Consider the following 12,861-nt stretch of genomic DNA (forward strand, 5'->3'; position numbering starts at 1 on the left):
GGTGAGGCAAGGTAAAGAAAAAAAAGAAGATGCATGCACACGATTCCACCCACATATGCGTATTCCTCTCATTGCATGCGTGCCAGACGCTCTCACTCCTTGTCCCTCACTCTCTCTCTCTCACACACACACACATACAAGCCAGGTCGAATTTGCCGCGCAGACAGATGTCTTCCCGGCGTCGTGCGGGGCGTTGGCCTACACACACACACACACACATTCGCAGCCACAGACCGAACAACCGGGAAACAAAACGAAACAAACAAAAATGAAGACGAAAAACAAACGCATACAAAGGCAGCAGAAAAGCAAAAAACAAAAACAAAACACAATACAACACGGCCTCCACCTTTCCATTTCCCTTCCTTTCCGCACGCATTCACCGTGAGGGCAGGGTGTGTGTGTGTATGCGTGGGTGCTATGCGCCCAGCTACGCCACCTTGGAGACAATCGCGGGCTTCTTCAGCATGGCGAGTGCGTCCGGCAGCTGGGCCGCCTCGTTGCCGCTACCACCTTCCTTCCCCGTTTCGCCCCCGGCTGCCGCGGCGGTGACGCCTGCCTCTGCCTCTGCCTTTGCGGCTGCCGCGGCGACCTTCTTGCGCTGCGACGCCAGCACCGGGGCGGGGATGTCCCACGTCTCCGCGCTCATCACCCGCATCGTGTACAGAAACAGCCCAATGCTCAGGCAGGCGAGGGCGACGCCGATGTAGTTGGCGTACCGCCGCTCGTCGCCGTAGAGCCAGTCACGGTACATGCCGGACTCGTCAAAGGTGCCCTCGCCCTGGGTCTCACGCAGGCGGTAGTCCTTCCCGCCCGCCACGTTGGCGATGAGGTTCGCGTTCTTCCAGCGGACACTATTGTTGAGTTTGTGGGCGGTTTTGTACACCGGCAGGCTGTGGGACACCGGGGGCCCCTTGCGCGCCGCGCGCTCGCCGGGTTTGATGTCGAGCGGCCCCTCAAACAACTCCTTGCGGAAGCCGCGCCGCTGCGCGTAGCCGGCGCCGCCCGCCCCCGCCGCGAGCATCCCACCCGTGGCACGCAACGACACCCGACGGTACATCCGCCGCAGTCACCACCCGCACCCACAGACGCAAACAATAAAATAAAATAAATAGAAAATAACGGTGCCGCTGCTTCTACGTCTGCTGCTACGTTTCTCCGTTCCCCCTCACCACACCCTTCCTTTCCTCACCCCCGTTTTTCTCTTCGAATGCTCGAGAGAGAAAGAGAAAGAGAGAGAGAGAGAGAGAGAGAGCTCCGCTTCCTACGCTTCCTTACCCTTTTTTTTGTTTTCTGCTCCCCGGCGGGCAAAAACAAGAAATAAATAAATAAAAAAGACGTACACGCTGCCGTCCTGAGAGGCACACGGCGTTCGTGGCAGGCGGCGTCGCTGCCCCAACGGCAGACAGACAGACGGACAGACAAGCGGGGAGGGAGTGCGCGTGGGAGGAGTGAGGGAGATGCATGCATGTTTCGTTAGGTTACAGAGAGGGAAAAAGTGCCTCCAAGGCGCAAACATCACACGAGGCAGGGGTGGTGAGAAGCCACACACACGCGCCGTCCCCACCACCGGCCAGAGATGTTCTCTCTCTTTCTCTCTCTCTCCCTTTTCCCCGCTATCTCTGAGCGGCCTGGGTGGAAAACCATGGGCGCGCAGGACACTACGGAGAGAAGGGGGGGGGGGAAAACGGTACAAAAAAGCACACATACACATACACGCACATGCATGCAGGAAAAAAGACCTCCGCAAGTTGCGTTCAGCGTCGCTTCGCCGCCACCGCCACCACTACCACTTGCTGCCGCTGCTTTCAACCTGGTTTTAACGCGGGTCTTCAGGCATCCTCGTGCCCTGCTCGCCGCACATGGGGCAGCTCCACGTAAACCGCAGCTTGGGGCGGGGTCGGGGTCCCAAGTTGGCCCGCGCCGCGCGTGCCACGGCGGGTGGGAGGAGGCGGGCGTCATCCACGTCGATCTCCACCCCGGACGGGTCGCGCCACGCGGTCATGGCGTAGCGGCAACTTCCGGCGGTGCCGGCGGTGGAGAACCGAGAACGACGCGGCGCGCAGCTGCGCGGAAGTGGCGCGGAATGCCCGCGGCTGCCGTTGGCTACGTGTCCGGTGCCACCGCGGGGAAGCCGCGCCGCACGCGAGAGAAGAGACGCCTGAGGCACCGCGATGGAAGCCGCGTCGTCGCACGCGGGTTCAATCAAGTGCCGCAGATGCGGCGCGGGCGACGGCTGTCTCCTCGCGTTTTCCGCTTCCTTCTGCGCATGGCGTCCGATCGGTTCCTCGTGGTTCGCCGCGCCAGCTGCTGCGCCGTTGTCTGGCTGAGCGGAGTCCGCTGCATCAGGTGGAGACGCAGGGGCGCAAACCGCGAGGGCCCCAGCATTTACTTCCAAGTCCCGCAGCGGCGATGCCTCCCCTGCATGCGGCGAGGGAGCCCGCAGTGCTCCTGCCTGCTTTGCCCTGTTGCTGACGCCACCCTGCCGGGAGGCGTGCCACCGTAGCGGCGACTGCGGTGAACTCTCCTCGCTGTTGACGTCGCACGTGGGACTCCGCCAGCTGGGCGCGGAGACTTCGCCCGCCACCTGCGCAGTGCGGCGTCTGCTGTCCACGGCCGCCCCCACACCCGCATCGTTCTCGTTAACAGTGGCGGCATTGCCGTCGCTGCCCTCGCTCTTCGTCCCCACAGCCCACCGCACGGGGCAGGCCGCGGCCGTCTCCCTCCTCTCCGGCGTCGCCTGCACGCTGGCCTGCCGCCCGCGCCGCGCGTCAGGGCTGGGCGACATCACCAGCGCCCCCACCCCCGACGGCGGAGAGAGGCTGTTGCAGCGCCGCAAACTACTGTCTCCCGGCGCGACGGCGAGGCCGCTGGCGTTGGCGCGGCGCACGCTCTTGGGCATGCCTGCGGTACCGCCGACGGCGCCCGCGTCTGTGCCGTCCTCCGACGGCAGCTCGCCCTGCGAGGGCGACCGCGCCCCCGCAAACATTTGGCTTCTGGCCGCACCGCCGGCAGCCTCGAAGGCGGTGGGCGCGTGCGCCCGCTGCTGCTGCCGCCGCCGCCGTTGCACCGCCGCCTCGCGGGTGACGCCGCCGCTGCGGCCCTGCAGGGTGGGAAGGCAGCACTGCAGCTCTGCGAAGGTCAACGCGTGGGGTGGATTCGCAGACGGCGGTGGGCGCACCTCCTCCTCCGTCTTCGTACGGTCCGCCTGCACGTACGGGCTCACGTAGGTGTCGGGGTCCGGCAGCTGCAAGGGCGGCTCCGCGGCCTCCCTCACCGACTCGGCACGCAACGACGGCAGCCCAATTTCTGCGGCTCGCAGTGACGGCAGCAGACTTTCTTCGGCACAAAGGGGCTCAAACAGTGCGCATCGCAGTCTGTGCCAAAGGGCACAGAGTTCCTCCACGGCCGCACGCTGCACCGCCACTGCAAGCTGCGCCGTCGGCCGCAGAAACACAAACTGCTGCGTCTGACAAACAGGCCCTGCCAACATATCCAGCAGCGCTATAGGGCTGTGCGAAAGCGTGTTGCGGTTGAGTTTGGCCTTGGTTGCTAACCCGACGGCGGCAGCGGCGACACCAGCACCGCCGCTTCCACGCCGCGATGCCGCATCTCCCGCCGGCGTCGCCCCGGCGGAAGGCGTGGCTGCCGCGGAGGTGTACGAGGGGCTGCGCGGGCGCCGTCCTTTTCCCGCGACGGCGGTGTAGGAGTAGTTGCGGATCGACACCACCTCCGGCACCGCCGCCGGCACGAGCAGCGGGCAGTCGGCCTCGCTGGCGGCCCGCTGCGAGACCCGGGCGATCTCGGGGTCGGGCGTTGTGGCGGCGCCGACGGGGTACCGCACCGCCGGCGCGATGGTGAGCCGCCGCGCCGCGCTGACCTCGTCGATGCAGAACGCGACGTCCACGCACACCCGCATCGGCGAGCGCAGCGCGGCGGCGAGGATGTCGTCAAAGCGCTCGTGCGCCTGAAGCCAGGCGTGGCTGGCGGGGGAGCCGTCCAGCGACGGGTCCGCAAAGACGCCCACGACGCGCGTCACAAACGCCGGCCAGTAAAGCACCGCCTGCTCCTCCTCCTCCTCCTCCTGCTGCTGCCCCTCCTGCTGCGTCGACCGTGGCCGCCTCTTCGGCCACACGGCCAGCACCTTCTGCGGCAAACCCCCATCGCCCGTCGGCTTCAGCAGCTCGCTGCGCACCCGCACCACCCCACGGGTGCGACTGTAATCCACCAGCAGCGACATGTCCGTCCCCCCGTTCACCGCCGCGTTTGTGTAGCAGGCCGCTGGTATCGTCCCCAGCGGCACCACCCACGTGCGGGGGAACTCCACCCGAGCCAGCGCCCGCACGTTGAAGGCGCCCGACACGTTTGGCAGCCCGTGTTGCGGGTTGACTTCGTCGTCGTTGTTGTTGCGGTCCTCCTCGTCCCCGCTCTCCTCCCCGTCGTCGTCCAGGCGCCCGACGCACCACTTCTTGTACTCGTCCTTGAGCAACTCCATCGCCTCGGCGTCGGCGGGGCGCGCCATGACGTCGCGGAGGGAGAGCAACATGTTTTTTTTTTTTTTTTTTGGGCAGCGATACACCCGGTAGAGCAAAACCCGCAGCGTACGCACCTCCCCGCTACCACTTTTGATGCGTCGCCGAGCAGCTGCCTCTTCGTCTCTGCGACCGTAAACACACACACACACACTGCAGGTCTTGCTGCGGCCCAGCAGTGCAGAGCACCGGGGGGAGGGGGGGACGCAAAAAGTGCGGAGAAAGCGGCAGAAGCACTACAGACGTGGGAGAGCCAACACTGTCAAGTGTCACACACACACACAGGCACACAGGCACATAACCACACACACATAACCACACGTGGGAAACATACCTTTTTTTTTTTGCTAGCAGGCAGAAACAGTTGCCGTGTTACCTCTCACAGCATGCCTCGTGAGGGTTGATGCGGCGGCACGGTGTCCCAGCTCTCTGGGTAGCGTGGCCGCAGCCGCGCCCCGTACGCCTCCGTGTAGCTCTCCGTCGGTCGCCCCACTGAGGACACGGCTTGCAGCTGAGGCCCAACGGCGCCGGGGAACTGCAGCTGCTCGCGCAGTTCCTGGAGCCGCTCCGGCGAGGTGGCGCGGCGGGGCTGCCGCAGCGCATCCTCGACGCCGGCGGAGGAGGCGGCGGCTGCGGCTGCGGCTGCGGGGGGCTGCCGGCCCACCACCGGCGGCAGCGCGTAGGACTTGAGGGTGTAGTACGGCCGGCGCAGCAGCGCCTCGTTCTGCTCGACCGCGTCGCGCTTCAGCCACTCCGCCCTGCGCGCCTTCACCGGCAGCGGGTGGAGCAGCTCTCGCCATGCCGTGCGGTAGCGCAGCGCCGTGGCTGTGCGTCGCAGCAGCATCAATGGGGGCGGGGACGAGAGACAAACGCAAAAGGAAATACGCGTCCCAAACCAGCAGCGCCCCCCCGAGCAGGAATCAACGCCGCTCCCTCGCTTCAGCTGCGCAGGCAACGCGCGTGCAACTGGGGAATTGGTTCCGTGCGGCGGAGAAAGGAGGCGGAGAGAAACAAAAAAAAAACATGCAAATATCAGCAGCGGCGGGGAGGGGCAGAAACACATCACCTGCGCGAAGCGGGCGAGCGAGCGGGAGGCATACATACACACTGTAAGGCATGAAAGGAAACATGCACGTCCCACACAAAGAATTTTTTTTTCCTTTGTTGTTTTTATATCAGAGGCTCCTCCCTCCCTTCTCAATCTTGCCATTCTGCTCCGATGCACCACACCGGCACGGATGCACGCGCAGAAGCAAGATACACACACATAAGTTTAGGCATATTGTAAGCTGACGACAAACAGGCGGGCAGGTAAATTAAAAAAAAAAAAGTCCACGTGGTGGTATGCCTTGCTGGTACACGTAATTATATACATATATAATATTTATTAGAGTGAGCAATATGAAACACTTCGACGAGGATGACTTTCACCCCCCTCCACGCATTCAACAGTGACGTTTACTCTCTCCCCTCCACCGTTCGTTGCGTGTGCATGTAGATATATCTCTGTGGTCAGTATGCACTCTGCGTGGACGGGAAGCCTCCACGGCCCGCCCGCCAAAAAACCCGTTCACGGGGTGAAGGCGAACATGGAGTGACTGGAACCCGCCTCGCCTGCCTCCTCGTCCAGCCCCCAAGGGAAACAGCCACGCAACAGTAAAACCCACACACACACACACACACACAACAAAAAGAAAACAAGAAAAACAAAAACAAACAAACAGATATGAACCAAAAAATTCACGGAACATTTCAAACGCGCAGGGGGAGTGCCCCCCGCCTCTCTACGTTCCCCTCCCACGCATCCCTTTTTGCCACTGGCACAAACCGTTGGGCGCCGTGTTGCCAGCTGACACGGTGAGGCAGATAAATAGCATTTCACTCCCACTTCAGCGACTCATTCTCTAACAGCGTCCCAACTCCTCCAGCCTGCTCTCTCTCTCTATCTATCTCTCACTCTCTGCTTCACTCTTTCCTTTTTTCTCACTCTATATGTGGTTACGGTCCATGTGTATAAATGTACTGCAGTATAATGCCTGCCATCACGGGGGTGGGCGGGGCACATCGCCTACACTTCAGCGCCGCATCACCACCACCAAAAAGCAGGATAAAAAACACAAATGAAAACAACACACACACACACACACACAAGAAAAAAGTAGCACGAGCGACAGGAAAAGATAACTTCAGTGACTGCTGCCTCCTTCTACACCACCCCCCTCCCCTCGCGGCACCATCACCGACCTCATCCTCTTTTTCTTTTTAAAAAAATTCTACTTACGATTATTATTGGTCTTTCCCTCTCCATCACTTTCGGTCCCACGCAGGAACGACGTGAAAAATGACGCGGCAACTCCGCATTGAAGAAGGGCTGGGAGGATGAGGAGGAGGAGGAGGAGGGGGAACCAGGAAGCGACGAGAAACTGTGCGCAGGTGTGTGTGGATGGAGGCACCACCACCGACCGCAACGCCCTCGCACCCCCCACCTCCTGCAGCAAAAGGCAGCGATCAGAAAGGGGATCTAACGCGCGCGTGGGGAGGGGCGGGGGGGGAAGAGGACAGACATCGGCAGACGCGTATGCGTGGCGAAGTAGATAGACGGGGCCCGCCGCATCACCGACGCGTCGGACGGAGTCCCTTTGGTCTCGCAATGGTCGTCATGCACTTCGGGATGTGCCGCTGCGCCGTGAGCTCGGCAAACTTCCTGCCACAGTGAGGACACGGCACGCGGTCGTCGTACTCCTCAGGCAGTGGCAGTGGCGGTGGTGGCAGCGGGTTTCCATGTTTGCCGCCACCAAGGTTGTTGCCCTTGCCGCCGCCGCCGCCGCCGCCCGCCTCCGCGTTCATTTGCCGCATGGCACGCATGGTGGCCTGAAACTGTTCGTGCTGTATCTTCCACTTGGGCAGCTTGCTTGGGTTGGGGTTGGCAACAGCCGCCCCCGCCCCCGCCGGCTGCCGCTTCCCGCTCCGCAGCGAGGCACTGGCGCTCGTTGCAGCCACCTCGCGAATGCCCTCAAGGCCCTCTAGTCGTTGCTCCTTCATGTCAAAGACGCGCCGCTTCTTCTGCATCTTTGCACAGACAGCCTCGTGCCGAGCGAGGATGGACGCGCGGAAGCTGCGGCCGCACAAGCCACAGGACAGCAACGATTCCTTTTCCGCCGGCTGCGACGCCACCGCGTCGCCGATGCCCTTCCCACCGCCACCACCAGCGCCACTCGCACCCACGGCGACTTCGTCAAAGGCAACGGCGGCGCGTGGGGAGGGCTGCACGGCGGCGTTGCTCACCTTCTTCTTGCTCATGACCGTCTTGGCAACAACCGGCTGCGGCTGTCGCGGTCGCTGGGACGCCTCCACCGCCGTTGCGGACGCCACACTCCCAACAGGCATCTCGTCAAACTGCATGGGCGGGTTCATGCGCTGCTGCTGCTGCGCGCCCCCGCCCCCCTCTGAGCCACGCCGTTGCTGGTGCTGCTGCCGGGAGAGTGGGCGCTTCATGTGTGGTATCGCCACCGCCTCCGCCTCCGCCTCCCTGTCGTTGTGCCCCAGCTCGACATCAAAGTTCCACGCCGGCTTCTTTGGTTGCGAATGCTGCTTATCACGCTTTGCCTTCCGTGCCAGTGGGCTTCGTCGCAGCCCCCAGTCATTCATCTCATCACCGCCCGCCGGCTCCTCTGCCGGTTCCATTTGCCGGGTTGCAGCTTCGTTGCTTCCGGCGCGAATTTCCCTGCGGGCGGGGCGTGGCATGGCTGCCCCGGCTGTACCCGCAATTACCCCAGCCGGCGGGGGCGCAAAGAGGCGGGTCGCCAGCTCGTACGCCTCATTAGCGTTGCTGCCACCGCCCCCACCCGCCCTCCCCACTAACTCCTGCGGCTGGACGACGTCCTGCCGCTGCTGCTGCTGCTGCTGCCTTTGCTTCGCCTTAAACTGGGCGATGGAGGCACGCAGGGAGTCGAGCGAGATGCTGTTGCCGAAGCTTGCCGGCTTCCGCGCCGGCGCCTCCTGCGTCGTGGGTGTCGGAATGTGGGCGTTGTAGCTACTCCCCGCCGGCGCGCTGGGCCCAGGGCTGTCAACCTGCACGAGCTGGTCTGAGAGCATCGCCCACAGCTGACGCGCCTGGTCCGGGGTGATGATGCCGGCCTTCGTGGCGCGCTTGAAATCCTCTTCCACCACATTTGCAATGCGGCGGCTACGTGCCGCCGGGGGAAGAATCGGCGGGGTTGCCACTAGACTGCCGCTCATGTTGTCCGCGCTGTTTGCGCTGTAGGAGAGCGACTGCTGCTGCGACTGCTGCGACTGCTGAAACTGCTGCCGCTCCTCACGAATCCGCCTAGCACGCTCCATCTGCGCCGCCCGCTTGGCCGCATAGTCCTGAACAAAATCCGTTGCCGTGGGCACGGCGCCAGGCATATCCCCGCTCGCTCTCGCCTTCTCTCTATTTTCCCTACTCTCTTCTCTGGGCTTTCGCCTCCTAGCGCCCCTCCCCTCCCCCGGCGCCGCGCAAGCACCGACAGACACACGCACGCACGCACGCGGAAACGGCGGCGGCACACGCGTGAGAGGCGGACGGAGGGAAGAAGAAAAAAGGAGAGGAGAGGGGGGGGGGAAAGGGAGGGATAAGCCATTTGCACTCTCAACAACACCCTCCCCCGGCAGGCAGAGGCAGACACGCAAGGCACCGCACACACAAACAGGCAGGATGGGTAAAAACAAGAAAAAAATCGCCGCATTTGCACACGGACGCGCCCCGCTGCTGCTGCTGCTGAAAAAAAAGAAACATATATATGCGCAACGGGCACGGTGAAGCCCACGCGGGCGGGCGCGGAAGACGCCCCTCCGCCTTCCCATGATTCGCAGAGAAAGAGAGAGAGAGGAGGAATGAAGGGAAAGGTGTGCGTGCGTGCGTGCGGGCGATAACGGAGGTGGAAGCAAACCAAGCGAGACACACCACACCCACTCAGTGAGAAGAGGCGCAATACAAAAATTAGAAACACACAGCAAACACAGTAACAGAAACATAAATAGCTAAAGTTCAGTATTCACTCGCAAACATAATTTAAAAAAAAAACAAAGCAATAACAGCAACAATAGCTGGCGCACCAATAAGCATGTACACATTTACATTTCACGACCCACAGCAACGCGGTTCCTTTGCGCGCGTGTGCGAGGGCACGTTGGCCACCCCCGCTCCCCCCCACCCACCCCAAAATCATCGTCGACATACGAACTGCCTCTAATCTATCACGGCGGCGTATTCGTCTACCTACTTGCACATACAGAGATGAATGAGACATAAGAAAGAAGGGGGCACCCACCCACCCACCCACGCACACACACACATATATATAGTGCATGCATGTAAATATGCACTTAGCGGTTTAAGTTGCTGCATGCGCAAGCTGAAGGGTGGCGACTGCTCCCCCTTCTCCTCCCCACATTTATTAATGCTTTACTCCGCTTGCTCCCTCCTTCCCCCCCCCTTCTTCTCACTTTACTACGCCCCCACCGCCTCCTGTCACCAGGTGCAGTCAAGGAAAACGACAGCGTACACCGACGAAGACAAGAAAGATGGTTGAGAGGTGCTTCACAGCTGTCGTCCATGAAATTAAAATACAATAAGAAAAAACACACACATCAGTTAAGGTAATGCGTGGACGCAGCAAACACGTGAGAGCTCACCAACGTTCTTACCTCGACATGTATGTATATATATATATATATATGTGTGCGTGTATATATATATACATATATCTAAACGTATCAATGGGCAAGTTGACTTCCATTCCGTGTATTTCACCCCCCTACTCGTAGAGTATTTCGCTGCCGTGTCATGGTCAACTCCCCTTTTGTTTAAAAAATATTTTTGACTTCACTCTGTTCCTAAATTTTTTTTTTGGCTTTTATTCATCTTTTCTTTTTTCCCCCTCTTGTCGGTCTCTTCGCCTGGAGTCGACACAGACGCACACACACACACACTATGATGCGCTGACACCTCTGCGGGGTTAGTCCGCATTGCCGGAGTTGTCGCCGCCGGCGTCGTCCAGCACGTTCATGCGCTGCTGCTGCAGCATTTCAATGTAGCGGTCCGGGAAACAAGACAGCGGACGAAACACGCTGGTCACGCCATCATCCGGGGCAAAGGCCTGCGGGACGCTGGACGTCGTCTTGGTCGTCGCCGCGGTGGGGGAGGGCGAGCGGGCCGGCGCCGTCGCGGTCGCTGCGTCAGCGCGGGCGAGCCCGGAAGTTTCTTGCGCCGCAGCGCTTGGGAGGCAAGACGACTCGAGGCAACTGGGCCACTCCGGCTGCAGCGGCGGCGGGGGCGGGCTGGGCCGGTGCCCGTGGCTCGGCGTCCGGGGGTAAGTGAGGGGCTCCGGCTGCGGGTGCCGCGGCGTGAAAAACGGCAGCGAGAAGTCGGGGCTCCGCGTCGCGCGCCGATCGCCCTCCGTCCGCCGAGGGGACGTGGAGGACGCGGCGGTGGCCGGCGGAGGCCCCCGCGTGCCGGTCTTCCCCTCCGCGCCGGCGTCGGGCCGGCCGCTCGCCCCCGTGGGCTCACTGCGAAGCGGGGAGGACGCAAAAATAGGGGAGATGAGCGAGAAATCGTCCACGCTCGCCTCCTGCGGCGCGGTGCCCAGGCCGTAGGCGGAATCGGCGCACAGCGGCGCGTGCCACGGGAACGGGCGGAAGCTGTTCACACCACACTCGTCGTCGTCGTCGTCGTCGTCTTCGCTGTCCCCCTCTCCACAGGTCGCTATCAGGTTAGGCGAGCCAAAAGTGCGGCCGAAGCTCCAGACAGTGGCACTATTTTTGCGCGCCTTCTCCTGCCGCAGGGGCCCCGCGCTGGGCGCGTCGTCGTCGCTCACAATCGCCGTATTGCTGCTTCGGCCGCGTCGAGAGGAGCCGTGTCGGTTTGAAGGGACGGGTTTGCCGTGGGGCGTCGCTTGGCCTCGTATCTCTTCCTTCTCCGCGACGCCGCCGCGCGGCACATCGTCACCCTCACATCGGGAGTACTTGCGGTACACATCCAGAAGGGTGAGGGACGCGTGATTGCCGTCGTTGTAGCGGTCCCGCTGCTGCCTCTGGCTGCTGTCGCCCTTGCGACTCTTCCGCTTGACCCACTCGCTGCTACGCGTTGAGGTCGGCCTGGACGAGCTCCGCGAGTTCGCCTCGTTGGACTCCATCACAACCGCCCGCGCCCGATGCGCCAAAGCCTGAATGGAGCACGCCACCCGGCGCCGCGCAGATGCCTCACTACGGGGCGAGGAGGACTGCACAGGCGAAAACACGCTACCGGAACCGTCATACGACAGAAGCCGCCTCCCCGCCGCGCGCCCACCATGCGGCGCCTCCGCCGCCTGCTGGCGGTGTTGGTGAATGTCGCGTTGCGACCGCTCCTCGCTTTGCCCCCGCCGCGCCTCCCTACTCGTCGCCTCACTGCGGCGGGGCCCGGTGTTTGTGGGCGGGGAGGCGTCGTCAAACCCCCCCCGCTGCTGCATCCGCCGCCCACGGTCGCTGTGCTCGTCCGGCATCCCTGGCTGCCCCCGGCGCGGGACCAAAGTGTCGCTCGCACCTCCGCCGCGTTGCTCGCGCCCGCCGGCGCCAGTGTTCACCACCGCCCCCTCCGCAGCGGCGCCGGAACCTTGATGGGGGCCGGCACTGCGGGCGAGGCCATGCGGGGTGTGGGCGCCGGCGTCATTCCCGCCACCTTCCTTAGGCGCGGGCCTCGGCGAGTCCTTCTCCTCCGCCGTGGTCGCGTCGTTTGGCGGGGCCGCCACGGGCGTCGCCGCGTCAGCATCGCGGTCGTGACTACGAGCATCTTCCTCATGGTGGCTGGGACCGGGGCCACGGGCGGCGAGCGGCGCCCCCGGCACGTGCTCCTCCCCCACTGCGGCCTCGTCGAGGGGTGCGGCGTCTGACGCGTGACGCGTTGGGCACACACGGCCACGGCTCTCCGGGTTGAAGGACCCGCTAACGCGCCGCACCGCGCAAGACGCCCGCGACCCCATTCGAGCCGAAACCCAAGCGGCAACTTACAGCCGGGAAGGGCAACCGGTCGGCGGCGTCGGCGTGTGCCTCAATGCGCCAACCCACACTCTCACAGGCAGAGGCGCAGGCCGCGGCCACTGGCGCCAGGAAAGCCAGTGACGTGTGTGTGTGGTGGGGAGGGGAAGGGAAAAAAAAAAAATCAAGGGCCGCGCCTCGCGTGGAGAGCCTGCCGGGCCACTCGTACTATGCGTGTGTATGTCTGGGCCGGGCGAGGTGAAGCTCCGAGTGCTGCTTGTTTCTCCACCCCTGTCTTCTACCTTCCACGGGCCCAGTGACCACACCGAGAGAG

The 12,861-nt window shown here is 62.9% G+C and overlaps 5 protein-coding genes across 5 annotated transcripts, besides 19 other annotated features; all 5 read right to left on the reverse strand.

The window, feature by feature from the left end:
* Positions 1–89: 89 nt before the first annotated feature.
* Positions 90–122: a microsatellite.
* A 78-nt stretch (positions 123–200) lies between these two features.
* Positions 201–219: a microsatellite.
* A 27-nt stretch (positions 220–246) lies between these two features.
* Positions 247–339: a sequence feature (A-rich).
* A 91-nt stretch (positions 340–430) lies between these two features.
* Tco025E_01762 (uncharacterized protein) lies at positions 431–1,060 on the reverse strand (the record flags this gene model as incomplete). The annotated part of the gene is made up of 1 exon (XM_029368698.1): positions 431–1,060. One exon carries the CDS (start codon positions 1,058–1,060, stop codon positions 431–433), a length of 630 nt encoding a protein of 209 aa, XP_029231219.1.
* A 156-nt stretch (positions 1,061–1,216) lies between these two features.
* Positions 1,217–1,255: a microsatellite.
* A 147-nt stretch (positions 1,256–1,402) lies between these two features.
* Positions 1,403–1,424: a microsatellite.
* Positions 1,425–1,428: 4 nt separating this feature from the next.
* Positions 1,429–1,460: a sequence feature (G-rich).
* A 123-nt stretch (positions 1,461–1,583) lies between these two features.
* Positions 1,584–1,624: a microsatellite.
* A 195-nt stretch (positions 1,625–1,819) lies between these two features.
* Positions 1,820–4,546, reverse strand: Tco025E_01763 (uncharacterized protein; the record flags this gene model as incomplete). Its single annotated transcript, XM_029368699.1, has 1 exon — positions 1,820–4,546. The coding sequence occupies one exon, from the start codon at positions 4,544–4,546 to the stop codon at positions 1,820–1,822; it is 2,727 nt and encodes a 908-aa protein (XP_029231220.1).
* Position 4,547: 1 nt separating this feature from the next.
* Positions 4,548–4,565: a microsatellite.
* Positions 4,566–4,802: 237 nt separating this feature from the next.
* Positions 4,803–4,853: a microsatellite.
* A 58-nt stretch (positions 4,854–4,911) lies between these two features.
* Positions 4,912–5,634, reverse strand: Tco025E_01764 (uncharacterized protein; the record flags this gene model as incomplete). The annotated part of the gene is made up of 1 exon (XM_029368700.1): positions 4,912–5,634. One exon carries the CDS (start codon positions 5,632–5,634, stop codon positions 4,912–4,914), a length of 723 nt encoding a protein of 240 aa, XP_029231221.1.
* Positions 5,635–6,193: 559 nt separating this feature from the next.
* Positions 6,194–6,255: a microsatellite.
* Positions 6,256–6,464: 209 nt separating this feature from the next.
* Positions 6,465–6,522: a microsatellite.
* A 136-nt stretch (positions 6,523–6,658) lies between these two features.
* Positions 6,659–6,682: a microsatellite.
* A 224-nt stretch (positions 6,683–6,906) lies between these two features.
* Positions 6,907–6,936: a microsatellite.
* Positions 6,937–7,145: 209 nt separating this feature from the next.
* Tco025E_01765 (uncharacterized protein) lies at positions 7,146–8,939 on the reverse strand (the record flags this gene model as incomplete). The annotated part of the gene is made up of 1 exon (XM_029368701.1): positions 7,146–8,939. The coding sequence occupies one exon, from the start codon at positions 8,937–8,939 to the stop codon at positions 7,146–7,148; it is 1,794 nt and encodes a 597-aa protein (XP_029231222.1).
* Positions 8,940–9,028: 89 nt separating this feature from the next.
* Positions 9,029–9,063: a microsatellite.
* A 358-nt stretch (positions 9,064–9,421) lies between these two features.
* Positions 9,422–9,442: a microsatellite.
* Positions 9,443–9,506: 64 nt separating this feature from the next.
* Positions 9,507–9,554: a microsatellite.
* Positions 9,555–9,837: 283 nt separating this feature from the next.
* Positions 9,838–9,868: a microsatellite.
* A 358-nt stretch (positions 9,869–10,226) lies between these two features.
* Positions 10,227–10,283: a microsatellite.
* Positions 10,284–10,481: 198 nt separating this feature from the next.
* Positions 10,482–10,505: a microsatellite.
* Positions 10,506–10,531: 26 nt separating this feature from the next.
* Tco025E_01766 (uncharacterized protein) lies at positions 10,532–12,532 on the reverse strand (the record flags this gene model as incomplete). Its single annotated transcript, XM_029368702.1, has 1 exon — positions 10,532–12,532. The coding sequence occupies one exon, from the start codon at positions 12,530–12,532 to the stop codon at positions 10,532–10,534; it is 2,001 nt and encodes a 666-aa protein (XP_029231223.1).
* Between the last annotated feature and the right edge of the window lie 329 nt (positions 12,533–12,861).

Source organism: Trypanosoma conorhini (genome assembly GCF_003719485.1).
Source record: "Trypanosoma conorhini strain 025E chromosome Unknown Tco_14.4_contig_00061, whole genome shotgun sequence".
Lineage (NCBI taxonomy): Eukaryota > Euglenozoa > Kinetoplastea > Trypanosomatida > Trypanosomatidae > Trypanosoma > Trypanosoma conorhini.